Here is a 25183-nt window from a genome sequence, read left to right on the forward strand (position 1 = left end):
AGACCATCACCTTGTAAACTTCGAAAATGTTTCATCCTGAAATCAAACAGACATTAAGGCTCTAACGTCATAAACATCTTATCCAATCACCTAAACTAATACTTATCTCATTTCTCTTATACAACACATCTATAAAATGGTATCCAAATATTTACCCAGCCACCACCAATTTCCTGCGATAGCTATCAAAAGCTTGTTACTCAGCCCTAATAAAAAAAGACATTTGGTAATACTTTGAGACATGCATGCCTTTCCTCGTCACACTGAGTATATCATAGTGTAAGAAAATATAAAGAGTTATAAATATAATAAGTACACTGAATGCTCGGTGTTTTACTGTCACATCACAAAACAGTTGCAGTTTTCATATCCAGCCACTGAGGAATTGAAACTCACAAATTTGTAAGTTCTGAAGAGTTTGATTTTCCTAAAACTTCATTGAAGTGTTCTACCGATTTCTACATTTACTTATATATAATCCTACATTTCGGGTGAGATCCCCCTTAATAACCTATTTGATGCAAGCAAATTTCATATGCGACTTGCATTCTGTTTTTGTTATACCTTGTTAATCACTCCGCAAGTAGAGTATACGATCAGGGTAAAGGTATTCCAAATTTGCTCTCTTTCCCTCCAGTTCTAAAAATTCACTGCGTGATGAGCTAATGAGGGCCGAGCTGAGTATGGCCATCCAGCCGCAGATTAACGTATTTTTGTGATAATTTCTTTGTATTATTCAATAAGAAGTGATGCACATTTATTCTTTTCAGCGGAAATAAAATCAATTAATCAATCAATCAATGAATTCTGGTCGAATGGCAAAGCGGATATGTACAGCGTAGAATATTTACAATTAATCATAAAGGAGAAGCTGGTAAATGAAGAGGCAAACATCACGTATGAGTTAAGCCTGAGTGCATGGATATTCCCTGGAGCGACGAAACTGCTTCTCCATTGCTTCTGTTCCTCTTGGTAATTGGTCTTTCTTACACAATCTTCAATATTAGTACTACGCGGACCTTGCTTTATAAAACTCTGACACTGCATTGGTACGAATCCATACATTGATGTACACAAATGGGATATAGAGAGAACAAAATTATGTCTTGTCTTATAGTGAACTTGTATTGAAGTGATGCTTTGACGCTGATGAAGCCGACAACCAGATGTCCCGTGTGCTCACTAAAGCATGTCTTGCAGGTCGTGTTTGGTCAGGTTGAAGAGCTGTAGGAGTGCGGTGTGGTGGCTAAAGTGCCCTCGGAACTCCTGTTTCAAAAGTGAAGTGTCTTCAGTTAATAACAAAGTTCATCATCATTGTCAATTTATTACAATTTATTTTTTTTAACTTGTAAAAGGGTTGATATGATTTTGCTTACCAAAAGCATCTTATACACGTCTGAAGTGTCACATAGTCTTTTATGAGTCATTGAAATAGGTGTATGATAATCGTCTCACAAGTATCTTTTTTACTGAACAAACTGATTCTACATTAAATATCTTTATGAACAATGAATGTATCTTCTTGGTTCTCATTTATACTTCGTTATGGCAGCACTTCACTTCAGAAGTGGCAAAGGAAATGCTGCACATTCTACCAATTAATTATCACAAATAGGTCCTACCAATTGCAATCAATTATCACCTTTCCATAAAAGCATCTTAATAATGTACTGATAATGATTTTTTTTCTTGCTAATCAAACTATTCGAGCATGATAACTTTCCAGGACACCTTTAAAAGTGGGGAGGGAGGTCATTTTGATACCAGAATATCATCGCCCTTCATGATAAACTCCAGATATGCCAGAACAGATCAGCCACTCAGGGCATCTACTCTTTATCAGCTGGAAGTATTTGACGTCGGCGAACGAGCTGAAGAAATCAACTTTCATGGATTACCGCACGATACATATTTTTAATGAGTACACGATGAGACAAGACAAATTTCCTATAGACGTTTCAATGTTTGAATACCTTTGTGACAGTGGCGCAAGCACTGAACAACTTTGTTTGGCGTGCTTTGGGTAGACCTGCCACGCCGTTGCAGAACGTGGTCACCATACGCGATTGGAGCGCGTAATCTCCGAAGTAAGGTTGTTGCTTTGAAGTCTGAATGTGGGATGGTACAACGTGTAGAGCATGATATATTACTACATGAAATTATTCTAAATGAAAAGAATAACAGAGCAAGGAGCTACACATAGACCTACACTTAATGCAGGTGAATTTCCCCAAACGTATTGTTTCATATCAATGCGGTATCCCATTTTTCTCGAACCGTATTGATATTACCATTTTGAGTCTCAAGATTCGGAGTATATTGCCCGGACAAAGAACAAATTTTGAGTCGTTAAAAAAAATTTATGTAAGGTTAACCTGAGTTTTCTGACCACACCTTGGACATTCGTTGAGGAGCTGTGTAGTAAAATCTTGAACGTCCCTTATTGCCTGATGACAATCACTCTTTTGCAAAATTCTTGGATCAAGACAGTGACGCAGATCATGTACTAAATCATTATCATTTATTTCTTAGTCGGTTTCAGACCATTATCGAAACTTTCTTGAAATTCCATACGGAATTTTTGCGTAACTTGGCAAAAAGACACCGGTAGCAAACAAGCTCATAAAAAAGAACAACCCGCTGGTGAAGGTAAAACAGCAATAATCATGTCATAATCATGACCTGCAGCCGTTAATCAATATCTGATATGATTACATGTATGTAGTAATTATTTTCACCATTGTTCATAATTAGCTAAAGGACGTTTATATTCCATATTCATTCACCGAAGCAAAGAATTATTATATTGCAAACGTTCTTAGTACTCTTCTAGGTTTTTTAGCTATCACTAAATAAATATCTTTCACGTCAGCATTTATGAGTACAACACAGTTTCGAAATGAGGAGAAAAGTAATTCATTTTAAGTTCATGGCACAATAAGAATGTAGGAGGATTTTCAGCCTTCGGCATGCTCGATAAACCATTTCATTTTCGGGATTAGCAACCGTTGCCGTTACAAACATAGAGACCAAGGCGGACGAACCTCTGGAGGTGGCTCATCTTTCAAGGCGTGGTTGATGGCGTCAACGAGCACGTTCAGGCATTGGTCCGCTGGGTCTGACCTCGGCATGTTGAACAGAGAAGGAATTCTGGCGAGAAGCCCAACCCAGAATTGCGTCAAGCTGAAAGGAATCAGAAAGAGTATTTCCATGTAAAATGCCTGAAATTCAAGTATACGTAACGCTAATTTTTCAGAACGCCGATACAGTGCTTCGGCACGGAAAGTTATCGAAGGCGATCCCCAAAATACCCGCTGAAGTTCTTGAATGATGAATGCTTTAATAACATTGGTATCAGCCAAAATGTCAATAAGATAAAACCGATGAAAAATCATGAAATCGAATTTCTGTATTAGGGTAAAATTCTAATAGCGAAGGTACAGAGCTATAGGTTGATGAGAAGTCATAAACATTAATGTTCCTACAGGAATTGCAACAGGTCTACCGGAGAGAGGTTTTTTTTCATGTGAAGTGAGTCACCCTTAATTACGTGTGGAAGAAAGGAAAGGTTTTGAAACTTGATGGCCCCACTGTGAAAAAACAACAACACAGCAGCAAATGAGGTGTACAATAATCAAGAACGCACGTTATTGATCGTAAAGGTATTTAAGGTTATGGTCACTTGCTACTACATGAGTATTTCCATATGGTCTTTTAACACACTATCATGGTTAAAATGAAGTTGTTCGGCCCAGATGCACATTTCAGGGCCTTGAGAACACAAGTTTTGGAAACGTAGGGTTACAGTTAGATAATCCACACATTTATCAAATTACGCTATATTAACGTTTCATTACCAATTCCTTTTCCATCTTTCCGCCACGTTGGTATTACTGCCAACTGCATTTTCTCTAGCAACCTCGTCAAAGGTGTCGAAAAGATGCCTGACCGGGAGCGGATATTTTTGTGGGAACTTGAACATCGATTCCAAAACGTTCGTCACGTATGGACTGACTGCAGCCTGTGAAGGACGAGAATTTCTCATTCATCTTCTTCATCCATTTTCATTCAACAGCAGTAATGGTAATGAGAAGAATTACGATGGTGATAAGATGATGATAACAATTCTATGAATTATTACTGCTGCCACAAATTATGACGAAATCATATTAGAGTATTCAAAAGGTTAATGTACATTACGTGAATAATAGGTAAAATATGAACATGAACATGTAAAATAATACATGTGGATAAAAGGCCTACCTTTGTAGTCAGCATGTGAGCTATAGCGAGATCTCTACCCAGCCCAGCGCGCCCCTGTGTGCCGTAAACTGGGGTGTTGGTGTCATCCGTCCTCAGCTGCAGAGTTTCCTGTAACAGGTAATAATGCAATTCCAAGTGCCATGAGGTAGCAAAAAATTATGTCATGTCGACTGTTCTTCTTGAAAGCAGATGTCGAATGATTATTGATAATTATACTCTTGAGAAGAAAGATACCACCTCTATTGGGTAATTCTGTTTTCAATTATCACACTGCTTGTAGAGAATTCATCCGTAATCTTTTTCCTCCTAAATTAGAATGAGATATTACATCACCAAGTGACGGAATGGTTGATATATATATCATAGAACAATAAGAACAAACAACACATTTCACACAAAAAGAAACATGAATTAAGTTGCAAAAAACAAACCTTTGATCTCTCTGATATCTTTAAAGCCTAAAAAACGAATGAAGGCTAAAAATAATGGAGGAAAATAAAGCATCTTATGTCAAATCTAAATTGAAATGAAATAAGAGAAGAAGTAATAATTAACAAAAATGGTAACATTTGAAATTCTTTTTTCAAATAAGGAAATTGTAAATAATGTTTGGTTCTTGAAATTGTCACATGGAGTTTAAATCACTAGTTTAAAAGAAAGAAATTAAATTACCTTTAATATGGTATATAATACATTGCTTTTCATAAAGTTCTTCCATGAAAAATATGACCTCAAAAAAGTGTTTACTTTCTTTTTTTGCTGAGTGTATATCATACTTATGTGACATAGATTTCCCACTGTAACTAGAAGCCAAAATGAAATACAAGGATTAAATGCGATATCAAAAGAAATTCCTATTTGATCTTTTAAACTTTATGCATTGGGGAGCTTTAGATTTTTGCGACGGGGACGTTCAGAGGGGAAAAATGTTCTGAGAATGCGCAGAATCGTGTATCAAAGCCGATCTATTTATAGCTCGCATCGTCTGAGTTTTCACTACGCGTTCTGGGCTATTTTTACGTCCGCTCAATTCACGACGTAAAGACCAACTTCATGCACCGATCATAAATGGGGCGCCATTTTATTTTTTATAGGTTGCGTCCTAAGAGCTTTTCCCCAATAAGTGATGGAGAGAAGATAAAATCTCTTTGGTTGCGTCTGGGCGTAATCTAAAGCTGCTTTTCAACACGACGCAGGGAAGGAAGAGGAGAATGTCCAGCTCAAGCGTCGTCTCAAACGTCCGCGCCGCAAATCTAAAGCTCCGCATCGTCAAATTCAACGTGACGTTGTAACATAAAGCTGATTTCGAAGTACAAAAACGTGATAAATATCTTGACATGACTTTTGCGTCATGAGGATTATGAAACTTTAAGGAAATCAACGGTTAATGTTTGATTAGTCAAATCAGACAGATATACCCCTTACCTTTAGATGCGTTGCTCCGAGGTTGCTCGGCTTTTGGGTCGAAGGGCCAGGGGGAGGTGAAATCTGATCTGCTGTCAAACTTTCATCTAGGAGATGGAAATATACACAACAACCCGTGTATGAGAGGATTGACAATAGACTCGGAAGCAAGAGTCAAACTAAGTTACACATACTCGAAAAGTGCAGTACTGATGAAGTTGGACGTTGCCGTTGAAAATTTAAACCATTCAAGAAAAGTAGTAGTATCGAAACTCAAAATAATCGAAACATTTCAAAGGAACAATAAAATGGTCAAGACGAATCTGCACACTTAAGTCATATGAATATATATATTGAATATGAATAGCCTACGTATATGAAATCGAATAATTTGTCAAAGAATTGACAGCATAAAAGTAAGCAAGATAGAGGAAGGTAATCTTACATTTGTTCGAGAAAAAAGTGGAGGGAACAAGTTCTTGATATCCACTGGAATCCGCCACAGCTTCCTTTGGTCTGACAGTGACTCGACATCCATGATCCAACTTGTACGAGAGAGAGAGATGCAACGTTTAGATGAGTCTCGGGAATGTTACATATAGTGCGACACGGGCTTTATCCAAATATTTATCTTGCCGATGAAAAGGGGACTTATTGGCATGCATTAAATTGCGTGGATACATTCAGAGGAATCCTAAACATCTTTTGTATACTGTATTTCACATCCATAAAAGTCGCCTCTAAGGATTTCAGAGACACCCTATATTCGCATGCTACATTAACCACCTCACTCTTGTATCGGCATTCACATTAAGCTCATATAAGTATCAAATAAAAACCTCGCCGATCTCCTGCCCTAATCTGCCAATGTGCGATGATTAACCCGTTCCTTCCCCAATTCTCTGAGTGCCTTTAATGCCCCCAAACGAGATTCTTTTCGCCCGTCGACAGAGAGGTACACAGGTTGGTAGTCCAGCTGTGTGAAGGCAGTCAAGCGGTTCATTTTGTCCCCCTTTCTACGGTCAACTACATGTGCCCGTGAACAATGGAAATATCGATCGGGTGCGAGGTATGAATAGAGCGTGCGCTGATGAGCTCTCAGAATCTTTTGTTCTACACAAAACCAGGTACCTGAATGAGGTGACTGGGGGCACCGAACCCGCATTTCTCACTGATCTCAGCCTTGATCATTATGTACATGTTCGTACGAGTATACAGCAGAACAAGCAAAAAACTAAATCAGGAAAAGGTACATAATACTGTAAACCCCCCCCCCCCCCTTTTTTTAAACAGCAGGAGAACAAATCCTGATAGAATAAACTCTGATCTTTTTATCAAACCCACTTTTCTGAGCGTTTTAACACAAAGAAACATGAATTTAGGCCACTGAAGCAGGCACCCTTGCCTTCATTTTGGGAACCTGGTAAACCAGGTTCCCGTATATCATTTGCTCCCACGGGAACCTGGTAAACCAGGTTCCCGTAAGGAACGGGTTAAGAAACTAAAACTATAACATACTCTGCAGGAATTACAGGGTTAGGACTGCTTGGCCTGCCATCACATAATAATGTTTTGGCGCTTACCCCGTACGTCTTTACAGTATTCATTCTCCCCGAAACATGACCGTCAGTTCCTTCGTCTTCGTCTCGCAAGATCAGGTATGTCCCGGCGTCTTTCAACCAAACTTTGAGTGTGAAATAGTAGGGGGAGAGAGGAGAGGGGTATTAAGCTTTGAACAGAGTTTTATTCGTTACATGTTATGATTATTTTTTTTTTGTATTCTTAATGGTGTCCTTGTAGGTTTTTTTTTTTTTATCTCGAGGACACAGTTGAAATCTTCCACATGATTAGGACGATATTCATTATTGTCGAAAAACAAGCAAACGCCAAGAGCTGTCTTGCCTGCATATCGCAATTTGTATATCATGTATATTATTTGTTGACTTGACATAGCTTCCAAGCAGGAATGTGTTATAAAGATCTGAAGAAGCTGAACAAAAATGGTCACCACAGCTAAAGGCTTTGTAAACTTATTTATATACCTGTCTAGAGTAGAACCTAGTATTGCAAGTACAGTGCTTATCAGCTAATGATCATATAGAGATTTTAGCCTTTAGGACCTAGTCGGACTTCACCTACATTCCAACCTGACTAGCATGTTTCAGGTTATGCAACAGTGGTGTATTAATTAGTTTGATGGTCATGGCTCAAAGCTATGGAAAGTTATTGATAGTACACCACAAGACTGCGAGTACGGGACTTGTGAGGGAAAGTTCATTGACCTTTGACCTTTTATCTTGTCAAATTTCGATCACCCATACTCAAACCTGACCAGCATTATTCAGGTATGTACCTGTGGTGTTAGTTTGGTGGTCATGGCTCAAAGCTGTGGAAAGTTGAGTACGTCAAATTGTTGACGACGCCACCGACTACGATGGAAAGTGACGCATATGCCTCGCTTTTGCTACGCAGGCGACATAATTAGATTGGCATCAAATCTCAAGAAAGATCATAAGACGCAACTTGTTACTTTTTCACATTAATCCACACAGGATAATTGTTTGCTTTTAATACTATTTTCAAACTTCCTTGTCAAATTTTGCACTTTACTTACACTATGATGATTTCACCTATTTCCAAATAATATGGTTGGGTAATTTGTTTCCAGATTTTACACTGAAAGTCTCTTTTTGACACACTGCCTCAAGTTCTGCATACAAAAAAGAGCGAAAACTTTCCTGTGCCCCCAGACAGTTCATTCTAGCATGTGATCAAATTGACTGTCTACCAGAGAAAATTTCAATATTGCCATGGGTCAAGTATTACATGAACCAGCATGGCTCATGAGTATTTAAAGACCTACCTACATCCAAAGACTCTCCATCGGTCGGAAGAAGACGATGTCCAGCTTTCCACATAGAATCCAAGATTTTCTGCTTTGCCTGTCCCACGGTATCGACATTCAACACTTTTACCTTAAGGAAGGCATTGTCGTCTTCATCCACGACAAAAAGTACCTGGAAGAAGAAACGCCAAAAAGCCGTTCTGAATATGATTCCTAATTACTATATATAATTATGACATATTCGAAAATAAGCTTTAAAAAATCCAAAACAATAAAGTGCAGAAAATAAACAATGTCTTTCAGAAATGAAAGTGCTACTTATTTTTCCCCTCTTGCATGCATACAATGTTTTTTCTTCTTTTTTTTTTTCGTTTATAGTGTCAACACAAGGGCCCTGTTTTATGAAGAGTTATAATTGATTATATTGTCGATTTCCATAAGTCTATGGCAGCCTGTGTGGTAAGGAAATTTATAATCGACGATATCTTTTGATAAATCGGGGCCCAGAAATGATAGAATTGGCCTCATTGTCACAAAATGATCAAGAAAACAATTCTCCCCGATCGATTGACATCATTTACGAAAAAGATTGCTGTATTCTTGAAATAAATTGTGAAATCGTCGCAGCACGCACACTATTTACTAACTTCTTCTTGGGTTACAGTGCAAATCCAGCGTCAACGTTGCTTGGAATAGACATTGAGTTACATTGTGCTCTCCAAATTTATGTCGCATATAAGGGGTGGAAATATTTTATGGGTAATTACCACTTCTTGGAAAGTGATGTCCTGGTCGAACAAGCGATTGTAATCCAGAGTGAAATATGCTTCTTCAGTGATAGCATCGATTGGTCCTTTTTCACATTGAGACTTCAAGGCTTGATACAACATGAACATCGGGTACAGCATTTGCTGCAAAGTATGAGAACAAAAAAGAAACATTTCGTATTAGCACTGGTAACGATAAAAACATGAGGTTCTTTTGTGTTTCAAAATAAACTCACTGTATTCCTCAAGGTTAATCATATATATATATATATATATATTATATATATATATATATGTATATATATATTGCTGTCACACTCTTCATATATAAGGTGGATTATATGGTATTGGATACCAATTTTCTTTGAACTCGGATAGAAAAAAAGCTTGTCATGTATTTTAGTGATTCCCTTTAAGATCAACGACACAACTTGCAAAAACTAGCAAAAACCTCTCACCTTCATATATCGTTCAGAGATATTGAAACAGTTGAGAAGACTACCTTTATCCTTACCTTGATGTACCCACACATGCACAAAGCAAACCAATTAGCCAACAGTCTGTCTACGATGGATTCTGACCTGTTGCAAACAACAACAACAAAAAAGAAGAAGTAAAGGTTGGTCCCAGTAAATATTGATGACAACATTCTACTATTAAAGAATATTGGCAAAACGATAAAGACAATCAAATCAAGAAATCATTGTTATTGCAATCTTTAAGTGACATCAAATTATCATCAGTTATCATAATTATGTGAACATCTCATTTCCATTACATCGAGTTCTCTTTAAACCAACAACAACAACATCATCATCATCATCAACCCCAAAACAACAGAAGATAATCGCAGGGTATGATAATTCCATTATACTTAAAATGAACCTGTTTAAAGAGAGCCTTTCATAATACAATACAGATAGTACATGATATGACAATGCAATCGACGGCAAACATTTAAAGGCATAATTATTATAATCAAAGGATGACTAGACTAATAAGTGTTAAAAAAGTGAGGTCATCAACCCAGTCAAGCTATGCTTATGCTGACGGTCTCCTGCTTCGTTATTGAATCAAATTTTCCTTATCTGTATTATATGTAACTATAAATGTTTAAAAAAAAATTATTATGCATGGAGTATCAACTGCACTTTTGTGTTGCTCCTTTGTCACTTGGTTATGTGTTGTTTTAATTTGTCACATTGATGTAGTTTATTTTTTATTCAATTTGATTTGATTTGAGAAGCAAAATAAATACGAACGAACAAAAAAAATGTCAAAAACGTCATTTGAACTTGTATCATTATAAGCATGAATCAGAACTAGAAAACACAAATTCATGCGGGTATAGAAAAAAATGATAAAAGGGAACACACTATACACATTCGAAAGTAACAACGAAAGAGAGTAAAGTTTATGATAACACGATTGCCCAATACACACAATCCAAAGACATCCAAAGACAAATTCAGATGCCACGAATATGTTTACCGATAATGTGTTATAACCTTCCATGACAAAGGTGCCACAAGGCGATCAGAATTCCCTTTGGAAAGTATAACACCCAAGTTCATAATTCTTCAAAGTTTATCATTAAATCAAATTAACTAAGAAGAAAGTGTGAATAGATTCATTTCCCAAGCTTACTGAAAGCGCAATCGACTGTATACATCTTTTAGAAAGCAGAGGAATAATAGTTATCTTATAACATCAGTAATATATCATAGGAATTGTGTACTGTGACGTCGCAAACTATTGTAGCCTTCTTATCCAGCGATGGCAGCACCGAAACTTTGAAAATTCATAAATTTTGAACAGATTGCTCGATTTTTCAGTGATGTGTTCTACAATATTCCTGTATTGACTCAGTAACATTTCGTTATTCTGAATGATAGGCTCTATCAAACTATGAAAATTAGATAGAGCACGCAGACCTACATGGCCACAAACTCAGACACACAAATACTGGAATGCAATATTAATTGTAATAAAGTCAATGATGAAAAAAAAAAATTCTCCTCCTCTTTTATGCCATCCCCTCTTCTACATCATCATCATCATCATCATCATCGTGATGAGCAATTTATACTTTATAGGTCTTACATAGATAACTCAATTTTTGGAATTACAGGCATTATATCACTTTCGGATGAACGAACTTTCAGAATAATAAACCTTCGGGGCAACGACTCTTATTTCATTCTCGGATTAACGAACCTTCGAAATAACTAAAACCTTATTTCGTTTTCGGATTGACGAACCTCTAGGTACCAGAAATTTGTGTTTTGAAATAACAAGCCTTCGGAAGAACGAACCTTCGAAACAACGAACATCAACCTATTCAGTCAGTGAACATATAATATTATGTATATCACTCTTACCTGCTAAACAACTCATCCATTCTTCCTGAAGAACTTGCTGTGACAGCAACCCTATCTCGAACCAGCCTAGAAATCAACCTTTTCATAAGAAAACGATACTCCACCATAAAAATGTTACATTTTCCGAAAAGTAGATGAGCAAATACCAAAATGATTTAGCCTCAACTCATATCTTCTCAGGGGCGAATGCTATATTGACTGACGATAAATCGTCTGGGGTTTTTTTTTACGAGCATATATTTGTATGTATTGACATCACTCTTGAACAAGAGTGTTATGAAAAGCGCCTGCAACTGCCATGATGACTAAATGTGAGCCTACATTCAAAATCATTTTAGCACATTATTTGACTTTTAAAGGGTGACACAAATACTGTATAACGCCACTATTAGGACAGGTAAAATAGGGAATCATACCCAGCATCACCGATTTACCTCATAAGCTTCAAAACAACAACAAAAAACATGCCTAGTCAATAATATTGGCATAGCTGCGTCATGCATGATACCAAACAGTAACATTCACTTTAAACAGTGTTAAAATCCAGAACTGCTGCCTCTTCAATTTACATTGTATCGTTTTAGAAGGCATGAAACGCAATTAGGTTGTTACGCTGTAAAATCTTTAAAACAAGTTTTCGTTAAAGGTCCAGTTTACCTTTGGGAGCAGTGATTTTAAAAATGTTCAAGATATCACATTTTGTTGATGCATATGCGTGTATGTCTGTTGTATCATAAAACATCCTACATATAAGATTTTCACAACAAGCCTAAGATATAAGGAGATATCAGTACTATTCTCAATAAACCATAACTGTAGACGGTTTAATCTGGAAGCATTCTTATTATAACTATTGTTCTCATTTTGTGTATTTAACAATACTTAACATCGATTATAAGGATTCAAATTTTTACAGTGGTTGTTTCTATCACTAACTCATATTTTGTAACTATTTTAAAGCACTAATGATGGGTTTTTGTTTCATCTGCAAATGGTAAATTATGCCTTTGACCTTTACTAAAGGACTTGATTGGACATCCATGACACACTCACGGTGACAAATCTCTTGGATGTGTTTGCGACTGTATTTGATTTCTACTCTGCTGGGACGTGATTTCACTCACTTTGAGAGATAGATGCTCTTGCCCTCACTCACGTAGATAAGAGACAGAAGTGATGCAATCAGTTGCCTGGCAAGGAAATCAACATAAAAGTGCACCTTTGTCATGAATCTAAACCAGATATACTGTATGTTTTCAGGTAAAAACATGATTTATCTTTTACAACATTTTGTTGTTTCCGCAAAAACGTGATCTTCATTCTCACTATTTCACAAAAATGTATTATTTCATATTTCTGCCCAAACGAAGTCGGTTAATAAACTAAAGAAAACGGTTGTATGAAAACGATACCGACAGATAACGTCCAAGGGATTATTCTTATTCCTGGATTAAGTTCAGTTAATTTTCATCCAAAGCACTCTTTTTCATCTTTTATCAGAGCGAGGCGTGAAAAATCACATACATTTTTATATGAAATTGCTCTCTCCAAAACTATTGATTCTCTAATTCATACTTGTGATGGTCCTATTACCTTGTACTTGGTTCATATTGCCTTTGCATTTCAAGAGTTTGGATGAAAGCCACGGCAGATTCCTCATCCTTCAGCGACCGATAAAAAGACACTATTGCTTGTTCCATGAAGTCTTCCATATACTGCAATAAAAACAATGATAATGAAGGAGATGACGTAGATGAAGACAAATCCTGTTTATTTTTTTCTCAGTGCTCCTGACCTGCAAACCGATTTTTATTTTAAGGAATCGATACATCTGACATGGCTCAAGTTCATCATTTTGTGTCCACCAGATCAGAAATTCATCTAGTATAGGCTTTTTTTTAATCATTGTATGGCATTGATATATATTTTTGGCATATGTGTTAACTGCATCCAAAAAAGAGAGAAAAGGTTGCATTATGGAAAGACTTGTAAAATAGCCTGTGACGTCATTAGGAAGCGGATGATCGGACTTTGACATCATGAATTCGGGAGAGCGCAATTTACCATGGAGCTTCAATATTACTGCGCACTAGTTTGAACGCTGTATAAGGCCTTCCATGGATATAATTTGTAGTAAATTCATGTTTCCAGTAAAAGAAAAAGGTACTTTTAGGGTCAGGCTGGTCATACAATATTGGTAAGAATCAATTAAGTGGCAAAATTCCTCTCGAGTTTCCCCTACCTCTGGGTCCGATGTCTCTGGACGAACTCCAAGTCCACCAAAGAGCATGACTGTCACGTACTGGTTGTGATCTCTGAATGGGATGCCGTACTTCTTGACTCTCTCGTCCACATCTGTCAGCTCGAGTTTAGTATCAGGCACTGTCAATGTAGTTCATGGGAAAAAAAACACAAAAACAAAACGAAACGAAGCTAAACCAATAAACAAACCAACATAAGCAAACAGATTACAGAAGAAAAGCATATCAAACTAAACGATTAGTATGCAATGTCCTCCTTCATCCTTATCCAGTACGAAAGTGAAAACAGAACGAGTTCATAGATCCTATATACAGACAATATATTGATGATGAAAAAAAAAAATGAAAAAAGAAGAAGAAAACAAATTAGACCTAATGAATGTCATGTTTACCAACTAAATTACACAAACAGCTATAATAAAGAGAAGTGGAGCTTGTTATTGTTATTAAAGTGCCATACCTTCTTTTATTCTTGACCTCAGTCTCCGTCGTTCCAGTTCCAATTCCTCTTGAACTTGATTTGCTTCTTGCCTCTTCTTTGTTAGTCTCCATCCGATACCTACACCTACTGCCAAAAGAACGAGAATGGCGATCACTGCAATCGAGATGACTACTGGCAGGATATTTGATTCTGAGTGTGTCTTGACAAAACCTGGCCGGAACTCCAAATTTCCATGCTGAACCTGAAAGACAACGCCAAATCAACGTGTTTCATCTATTGCCTCAAGCTTCTTCCAGTGAAATGAAATAACGTGAAAATTTTAATCAGACTACCACGGGTACTTGAACATTCATAATCAAGCGATTTGTCTTACCACCACAGCAGGAAGCGACTTGGTGGGGCCTTCTCCAAGACTTCCGTTATAATCACCAGCCCCGGGAAGTGGGATAGGTACGAAGCAAATCAAGCTGTCGAACTCCAGGATTAGAACATCACATACTCCATCGAGACCTATCAGTACTTGTACGTCATCTTTGTTGCTGACTCTATCTAAATATTGTCCCTTCAATTAAACAAAAAAAGATAATATTCCAAAAACAATGACAACAGATATAACGGTTAATGTCAGATGTCTTCAGTCTGTTAGCAAATGTAACCATTTTCTCTTTATCGCCATTTGTGGCCTATATTTGATATAGCAACACTCCTATCTCAACAACTAAGAATGATGATATTTTCTATTATATTCCACATACTGAGAATCTTGGTACACTGTATAGGATTTGTCAAGAGCTGATCACGTGATAAAGCCTAGTTTTGCTCATCGCATTACCAAAGAAAAGTTCGTAACACTCGGTGGTGATAATCCTTTTTGTTTCGCTGATCTCTTCAGTCCACACAGTCCCAATGCGTGATCTCTTATAGTTTTGAGTACGTTCGAAATAAAAGTGAGTTAGACTCTGTACTATCCTCTGGCCTAGGTCAAGTGATAGTCCGAGTGTCCGCAGATGTTGCTGCGGTGCGTGGTAATTGTCAGCTATGTGTAATGTTGACTCGTGTAAGAGTGTGATAATGATTTAAAGATACATTTGTATTAAATAATTTTTTTTTCTGTTTGCTTTCCATAGAGCTCATTTTTCCATGCATGCCCCTTATCACTCTTGTTTCATACTTAGCCTCCCATACATCCCAATTCTTTCCCCCTTCCTTCTCAAGTGCCTTCATAGTCTACTTTCCAGTACCTTCCCTTGATCACCTCCACACTTCATGATTCTTTTGTTCTGCTCACATTCATGTGTAAGTTCAGCTCATGATCACCTCATCTTTACTTTCTATTGGTTCTATTGGTTTGACCTCAGGTCACACTCTTCCTGGTAGCATTTTCATTGGTTTTTTGAACTCTGTGATTTAAATATGCAAATGAAGAATGCTGTGGGTTCTGAATAAAGAGACAGTCCACCACAGGAACTCACCGAGAGAGGACCTCCTTCTTCTGCATTTCCCTTCTAGCCCTGAATGTTTGTTGGAGTTTACCTTAGTATTGCCCAGCTTGTGGAGTGCAGAGTGACTGGCTGATGATTATTTTGGACACCAGAATAAGTGTTACACTCGTGTGTTATTGTGCGTGTACGCATATATAGTCTAGTCGTGCGTTTGCGTCGTTTGGATTGTTAACAGTTGTCTTGTTGGAGTTTTGCCCTGTTCGTACTTCAGAATGTTCAGCGTTTTTAGCAACAACATAATTTGTAAGTGAACGTAGCCTAAGCCCTAATGGTACATATGCCTACCTATAGGATAGGTCTAGACTTTTGGCTTTGCTAGACCTATAAAACGTAAGATCTGCAGTCTTCATGTTTTTAAACTTTGTCAAACTAGACCTAGCTGTGGTGGTCGTACCCCGTTCTGTCTTGTTCAATATCATTTCTTTTCTATGGACAGTCAAAATGGTTTCAGATGTGGAATAAATTGGGAATATAGATGTGGAATATAAAACAAATAATTAACTTTTGGTTTCAGGCAATGAGACAAACTATCGCTTCCTCAGCGTCAGTTGCGCATCGGAAAGAATTGCTGCATCCAGATCGCCTCGGAAGTGATTGTTTGTCCCATCACCTTCACCAACGTTGATTATTTGCTTACTAATGAAGAATTTACCTATAAGTTTAACATGTTAAGTAGAACAGTTATAGGAGAAGCTCATACACCCGAAGGACAGTCGTGAAGGAGGTAGAGAAATTTCAAATCGTATTTAGATATAGACTTACCACGGGTAACAGTATAGAGAACCTTGATTGTTTTTCACCGTACAAGTTTAATCATAGCGCCATTTGAAGCCTACTGACTGCCTGATGGTCATGATGTTGGAAAATTTCACAGTAAGTAATAACGAAAAATGGTAAATACAGGTGTATGTACACATGTATGCTATGACGAACTCACCTCCAAGTCAAGCCTCTTATTATCAGTGATGATGGCAATTCGGTCACTTTCAGCGATGTCGAAATAAACCGGGTCTGGATGATACGTTATGATACCACCGTTGATGACGAAACCATCGAGGTCAAAGGTTATATTTGCTGCCCTGGCGTCGGATTGCCTTGTCATTCTCCCGTGTGACTGACCATCCGGGTAAGGAGGTGTGGGACATACCAACAGAGTTGGAGACACGTTCACACACACCTGTAAGGCAGAAATCACGAGTACTATTGGGCAAGAGCCTCTCGTTTTTCGTGCATTAACTTTGGTGAAGAAGCAACACTACTATTCAAAACTTTTTATATTTCTAAAAATAATCAGATGTATCTACTTTGTACACATGTACACATATATTTCAAGATCATCTAAAGGTTTTGCAACGGAAATGTTTACTTTATTGAATAATGGTCATTGCTGTGAAGTAGATGTCATGGATCTTTATGCGTCTTTTTCATTACTATGCTAATGGTTGGACGAATGCATCACGTGGTTTGTGAAGCATATCACAAGAATTAATTTGTTTATATACACTCTATTCAATCGAATAACATGTAAATAGCTATAGTAAGGATTTATTTCAAACTGATGAGTATCTTTTCGAAGGCTCAATATACAGGGTGGCCCAGAAAGAACGGAACACCTAAGATCTTTAATTTGAGTAATATTGTTGCAAATATGTGATTATTTTGCGTACTATTGGAAATGCCATTCTATTTCCAATAGAATGACACTAAGTTCTTTAATTTTGGCTAAAGCGTTATGATTTTAGGACCATTTTTTGTCAACCCTTGCAATTTTCAAAATGTGAACATTTTGCACTCTCAGAGATACGGAAACCAGCGAGAATTCGGCTTGCCATAGAACCACTATAGGGCTCACACCTGTAAATAAAATGGAAATTCCCAGACCCCTTCACAAATTCGTACCAAAGATACCAAAATAAATGAAAAAAAAAATTAATTAAGAATCATTAATGCAGTTTGGCATAAATCTGAATAGCTGCACATATTGAGTATGAATTCCTCTACAAACTGCATTTTGGTTTGAAGATGAAAGCTTTTCTCATGGAATTTGAAGGGACTATTTTATTTCATTGGTTGCATATACGGAAAATAGGTGATTTTTTTTTGTGAAAAGAACTCCTAGTCTGGCTTTGCGGACCCTTGGACAGAGTTTGAGCCAAAGAACCTGCCTTAGAAATTTGATAGATGACAGGGTAAAGCTCACTTATCAAGATGAAACACCTCATTTCTCCCAGCTATTTTACAGATTTTTTTTGAAATTTGAATTTTAACACACGTCTCCATGGGGAACTATTTACCCGTATGAGCCCTATAACCAGGGACCACCTCCCTGCTATAACTCACAATGTGTGGAATGTGGGGGTGGACGGTGCGATTGTCATTGTCCGTTACCATTGTGACTGAGACGACCTGTTGAGCTCATTGAGATGCCAAATTTAGCTGGAAAATAGCGAGGTTTATTCAGAGGCATGATTGGCAGTGACGCGAGTTCATGAGTGGTTTAGATATAAAGCCCGTACTTTGATAAAATAGTGAGAACTGAGAATATTGCTGTGTCGGTTTATGACTAAACTAATTTATGATCTTCATTATGCTTGCTTTTCTTTGTAGTCTTCATTCATCTGAACATAATCATACAAGTCCAACAGACAGCTCAGATTGAGAATTTTTTTTTAAATCGGTCAGCCACATTGTTAAATCGTGTCTTTAGATTTCTTGCGACTGCCCAGAGACACTGTAATTTCACAATAGACGTCTCAGAGTCGTAGGCATTTAGCGAAGACATCTCGGCAACTAGAAAAGTCTGCAGTCGCGAACTAGTTTCGAGCCCGGTGAGATACCCGTTAATTCGTTCATATACTGACACAGCAATATTCTAAGTTTTCACTGTATTAATCAATGAATCAAGTATTCCTAAACCGCTCATGAACTCCGTCACTGCAATCATGCCTTTGAATAAACCTCGCTATTTTCCAGCTAAATTTAGCATCTCCATGAGCCCAACAGGTAGTCTCATTCACAATGATAACGGACAATGACAATCACACCGTCCGCCCCACATTCCACACATTGTGAACGCTACTGGTTCTATGGCAAGCCGAATTTTCGGTGGTTTTTGGTATCTCTGAGAGTGCAAAATGATCACATTTTTTTTTTTAGATTGCAAGGGTTAACAAAAATGGTCCTAAAATCATAACGCATTGACCAAAATTAAAGAACTTGGTGTCATTCAATTGGAAGAAAGAATGGTCTGTCCAATAGTATGCAAAATAATGACATATTTGCAATAATACTGCTGAAATTAAAGATTTCTCTATGCAAAATAATGTCATATTTGCAACAATATTGCTGAGATGAAAGATCATAGGTGTTCCGTTCTTTCTGGGCCACCCGGTATAGGAAGTCCCTGCGCTTTTTTAACTATCTGCAAAACATGATCGAACGATGGAAGACAAAAGATCACACCTCTGTACGGATAGCTCCAGATGACAGTGACTGTGAAATGATCCGTGACTCTTGGATGATATCAAATCGTTCCCCTGTAATGTACATTTGTAATCCTCCCCTGAAGAAAAAAAGAAAAAAATAGGGACACACAATTTACGACTTGTCTTGGGATCACGTGCTATGTGAACAATAAAATACTGCGCTGAATTACAGGGGGTACCTATTCAGTCGAAATAGCATGTAGGAGTATTTAGGGAAGATATCGAAACTCGAATGTAAACCTTTTTTGACTGAACATGTTAATGACCATATCACATACATAATATAACATAATTGATAAAAATAATGTAATATGATATAATATCATATAATAATACAATACAATGATCATACACTGCATATGCATGTATGTATAAAGAAATAAATATGTATTACAAATAAATACCGCTATCTATTTATACACGTACATACATACATTTACAAATATACGGCCTACGCACATAATAGCTGTGCACAAGACACACGAATATGAAGAGGATATACAAAAATGCATTTCCACTACCTCTTGTGTTCATAATGTGGCAAGTGTCTTCTTGCAAACAAACCACATTCTCCGATTCTACTACAGTCCACTATTGTCCGACTCAAAGTGGAATGATAACATACGACATGATCGTTTCTTCCCGGTCCACGGATGTAACTACGGGATTAGGCAGGACTGTGAAAGCGTCAGGTGAGAATCTATCCGCTCCGTCAAACGTCATGATCAAACTTTGTGCTCCCTCAGAGACAGCTGTGGTTGTACATCTTGCCTCGCTTCCTTCGTACGTTCTACAGCAATTTTGAAATACATTTTCTCTCATAAAACTCGATCCAGCCTACAATTATGTATTTTTTTTTTAGGTAAGGCGAAATAAAAAGTGGGTGTACTGCCTGTTCCGTCGGAAATTAAGTTTTTATTCACAAAAAGTTCGGTCTAACGTCGGGGAACAAAGACCTTCACGACTGTCCCAGTTGAAGAGACTTCGTTTAAGCAGAGAAGCAAGGTAATGGTTTTGTCCAAAACTGTTGTATCGATGATAAACATTGAAGATCAATTTCACCAGATTCAGAGTAAGCCCTAGGTACTAAAGCTGTTGTGTAGTAGGAACAAACAAATTAAGTGAAACAAAACGAAAGTGACTAGTATATTGCTCTAAAAACTCCGTTGCTACGTCATCCGCCTGCCCAGTTAAAGTTCCAAAAATGTGGTATTCACTGTATCAAAAAAAAAAATGCTGACAAAATGAAGCACCTAAAGTAATTTGATACAAAAACAGTATCCGTTTGGTCACCTAAACGAGCAAATCAGTACATTGAATATGCCTATGCACTTAGTCTGCTTCAGAATGAAATACGTAAAATCTATTATAACGGATATACAGCACTAGAAATAGAAGAATAGGAGTGTATATTTCAGCTAACACATCACTGCATTCTGAGCTGCCAAGTCGTGCTGTGATATTTCTCCCAGTATTTAAGAACTCTCCGTAGATCGTAATCCTTGTCCCTCCTGCTGCGGGTCCCTTCGTGGGATTAAATCTGGTCACCCTAGGATCCTGTACAACGAAAGGAAAGAGGATCGACCTGTTTGATGTTTTGAAACTTTGAGAAAATATTAACGACTGTAACTGCGTTACCTGTAAAACTAGAATACATCTCAACTGGAAAGAAAATTCCTTCCATATCATTGTTAACCAGCATGTACAGCGCAGGTCCATTATTGTAACGACGAAAAAATAAACACTGAGAACTTATCGGATTTAGAGTGCGCTTTAAAAGCAAAAAAAAAAAAAAAAAAATGCTGAAGATTCAAGCAGTATCGGCAAAGTTTTGACAAGATCATTTCGATATTTTCAAGATTTGTTAAAATCTACTTGTTGATACCTTCAAAAACATTTTTTAATTTCCTCAACGCATGTTGTGAAAAATGAGAGGTTGGTCCTCTTCGTGGGATCTAAAATGAAAATGTGGTTCATTTGCATTTAAAGGATAATGATAATGAATGATAACAATAAGCTTATATAGCTGTTTCGTCTCAATGCGCTTTACAATGTTGAGAACTACGCTTAAACACAGACATGAATACAGCTATTTTACTACAATACTTAAATGAATTTGATACCACACAATAGCAATGACATAAGAGATAATGATGTTAGAACATAATTTATAATATCAATTTGATCGAGTAAGTAGAAGATTCTTTGAAAGATTTTCAAGAAAGTTAAAAGACATAGTTTTCTCGTTCAATCAGTGAATCCGCATAAGGCTTCTTTAAACTAATATACTTTTAGAATTACCCTGAAGTAGAAGGGGTCTTCAAAATAAGCCGTTCGTTCACCATCACTTAGTGTAACAACGATCTGTATCTGTTCCGCAGAAATTCGTTCGTGTGGAACTGTCACGCAGCTGACACTGTCAAGCAGAAAAAGAAGATCATGCTTTACATTGTATTCCAAATTGAATTAATATGTATTGAAATGAAAGAATCATGGCATGCAGATATTAACTTCAAAGTGGCTTGATATGGCTGCCATTATGATGATTATTTCCATTGTCATCAACTTGGGAAAATGATATCTTTTAAACTACAATACTTCACGTAAGGCCAAAAAAAAAAAAATGTTTGTTTGCCCTTAATTGTCAAAACCCAAGAGGGTCGGTAGGTCGGTTTTTTTTTTTTTGTTTTTTTTTTTTGGGGGGGGGTGTTTTTTAATACCCTTTTTACCCATGTAATTTTGTAACTTTGGCAGGGCATCTAGTAATACACTCATCCTTCTGGCGGTACTTTGAGTTCTAGTTCAACTTTGTACAGGATGTGGCGCAAGTTTAATGCACTCAAAACTCCAAGGGATTCATTCAAAAATACGTCTTGCCAGGGCCCGTGTAGACGAGGCAGAAACACTCACTGACAAACACTTATAACGTTCATCTTTGGGTGCGTTTATCAACTCTTTTTCTCGGCAGAAACAGGTTTTCCAAACGGCTTTCAAGGAATTTGTACGCGTTGATAAACGCAAAGCTGTTTTGATTATGGGGTTCGGAAAGCCTTTTCGAAAGCCGCAAATTTGTGCTTTCAGAAATAGGTTTCCGAAACAGGTTTCTAGAAACCTGTTTCTAGAAGCCCTTTGAAGCAAGATAAACGCAAAGCTGTTTTGAAACGGCTTTGTACAAATACTTTGTACTGCGGTTACTGTATATGACCCCTTTTGTTAAATTTTGCAAACAGCTCCAAAAAAAGTACCTTCCAGTGAGATGCTGGCAACTGAACTCCAAACAGTTTTGGTGCCATGGCAGCTGGTAACGGATGCTGCAAAAGTAGCCATCTTGGCAGTCGCGCTGTGCTGCGCCGCGGCCGGTACGGTAGCTAGCTAGCTAGCGCATAATTGCGACCAGCGACCCCATACGCATAGCGTAATGGGGCTGCGGACTGTGGCATTCAGGATAATGACAGGGTAGTACCGCGGACAACTTAAAATCGAAAATTTTCTTCAGTTTGAAGACTTACCAGTGAAGTTGAAGTATTGACAGCAGGTTTCGTGCAACGTTTGGTTCTGCCAATAGTCCCTTTCTGTTCGAATTGATGACTTAATGTGACTCGGTCGAGAGGAACCTGGGAGAGCTACACTGAACTGACGGCCAGCGCATGCGTACACATCACATGCGCACAAATTTCAAATCCATTGACTAGATAAGATGTCTGTGTGCGCATGCGCTGGCCGTCAATTCAGTGTGGCTCTCCCAGGTTCCTCTCGACCGAGTCACATTAAGTCATCAATTCGAACAGAAAGGGACTACATTGTACCTGTTGTCAATAATTCAACTTCACTGGTAAGTCCTCAAATTGAAGAAATTTTTCGATTTTAAGTTGATATTTGTCCGCGATGCTACCTGTCATGATCCTGAATGCTACAGTCCGCAGCCCCATTACGCTATGCGTATGGGGCTGCTGGTCGCAGTTAGCTAGCGCACTACCTATGCACGTGAGCCAAAAAGGTAGCTAGCATGCAATGCATGCTATAAAACGTAGCCTGCGGCCCCGCGCGGCCCGAACACGATTACGACGGGTCGATGAGATGAAAAAACATTTTTAGACTTTTTTTTTTTCATTCTTTCTGTAGCTTAAAATGGATAATTTTGGGTTTAAAACCGTTCACAAATTTGTAGAAGATGAAATTTGTGGAAAAAACAATAAACTTGAAAGAGAAAAAAAAATCCGTGATTTTCGGTCGGTCGCGAAGGGCAAACAAACCATTTTTTTTTTTTTTTGGCCTAATGAGACAGCTTACACGTGAGTACCGTAAAATCAGTCCCTATGATATCAATTTATATTTTCTTGTCAAGATTATCAAGTTCAAACATAGTTTCAACCAGGCGCTCTGTCAGTCTGAATTATGTGCATTCTCGCTGTTTGCCCGTTGAATTGATTACCACGGATTTTCTTACAGCACGTACACGTATGAAAGATATAAAACATATTTTTTTTTTTATAAAAACATCTTCTTTGAAAGAAAGCACTGAGTTCATTTCATTTTGTGTGTGTGTGTGTGTGTGTGTGTGTTCTTCACCTTAGTCCGGGTTCGTAGAAAATTTCCATATTTGTTAAATCGCAGTCAGAGTCGCCAATACTTATTTTGGTGATGTGGGAGAAAGTAAGCCCCAGATCTTTTCCTCGAATCTCCAACCTTGTGTTGCCTTCAGGCGGTCCTGATGCTGGAAATATCTGTGGTATCAAAGGTAGTTCACAGACCATCATTTTACACAAAGCAGCACTAAAAGTTCCATATTTCTGCTCGATCCAAAATAAGAAATTAAAAAAAAGATGACAGCTTATAATATCATTGACGACAATGCGAAATACGAATATGTCTTTGGAATGAGACTATAATATCAATGCTTTTTTAAGAAATAAAAGAAAAATGATTGATGCTTGGTATCATTGCCTGTTCCTAAATGTTCCCTTTCGCACTCATGGCAGAAGCACAACTAAATGTTGGCCTGATGACATCGCGTTGTATCAAACAGGCATATTGCGCACTCGGCAATTAATATTAACTAATGCGACAAGGTTAGGCCACAAGTAGTTGTACGGAAAGAACATAAAAAACTTCGGTCGCATCAGTCGTGTATCTACAACTTACCGAAGTGATGACAGGCCCATTGCACTGGAGGTACATGTTTTGGTTAAGAAACCCATTGGCGAGACAGACTTCGCTCCCAGCGACATTACAATCGGTGCCACACCAACCACAGCCGAGACGGGCGGGGGTGACTTCAGGCGACAAACAGCGGCTACAGCTTTCACTGTTCACCGAGCACTTGTACAGAGTCACTGGCAAGATAAAAGCAATGAGTTTCATTATATATATTTTGTTCATGCTGACAGTTTCACTCCAAACCTAAATTTAAACGTATGCATCTTATCAATGCCATTTCTACATCGTACGCTCGATCAGTGCATGCATGTGTGAACTGAATAATGTGGTGATAATCAAAACTGCAAGATATGTCACATTCAAATCAAAGTAATAACATCCTTTTTTTTTTCATAAATCGTGCATAGGCCTGTGTGAAGTTTTAAGCATGGAAGAATTTGCCACTATCTCCTACTAAAAGTTTGACTCACATAAACGGTAAGTTATGTTTACGTTGCCAAGACTCATTATTGGTGTGTATAAAGGACTCAGTTACTTTGCTTAAGAACGTATTCTCGTAATTCAAGAAACTGTATTGCCGTTTTAGATATTTCCCCTCCCTTCAAAATGCAAAGTAACATGTAGATAAGGAACATGCCCTGGGAGCCTGTGACGTCATCGATGTTATTGTTGCCGT

The 25183-nt window shown here is 37.7% G+C and overlaps 1 protein-coding gene across 1 annotated transcript; it reads right to left on the reverse strand.

The window, feature by feature from the left end:
• Window positions 1–1182: 1182 nt before the first annotated feature.
• LOC140245252 (plexin-A4-like) lies at window positions 1183–20073 on the reverse strand. The gene is made up of 20 exons (XM_072324839.1): window positions 19976–20073; window positions 19328–19427; window positions 16803–17042; window positions 14737–14925; window positions 14382–14604; window positions 13903–14042; window positions 13254–13375; window positions 12785–12850; window positions 11661–11738; window positions 9794–9860; window positions 9280–9423; window positions 8531–8684; window positions 7251–7351; window positions 6113–6212; window positions 5689–5774; window positions 4264–4359; window positions 3858–4021; window positions 3045–3183; window positions 1974–2108; window positions 1183–1266 (listed from the first exon to the last, which is right to left on the reverse strand). Exons 1-20 carry the CDS (start codon window positions 20071–20073, stop codon window positions 1183–1185), a joined length of 2526 nt encoding a protein of 841 aa, XP_072180940.1.
• Between the last annotated feature and the right edge of the window lie 5110 nt (window positions 20074–25183).

Source organism: Diadema setosum, chromosome 2 (assembly GCF_964275005.1).
Source record: "Diadema setosum chromosome 2, eeDiaSeto1, whole genome shotgun sequence".
Taxonomy (NCBI): Eukaryota; Metazoa; Echinodermata; class Echinoidea; order Diadematoida; family Diadematidae; genus Diadema; species Diadema setosum.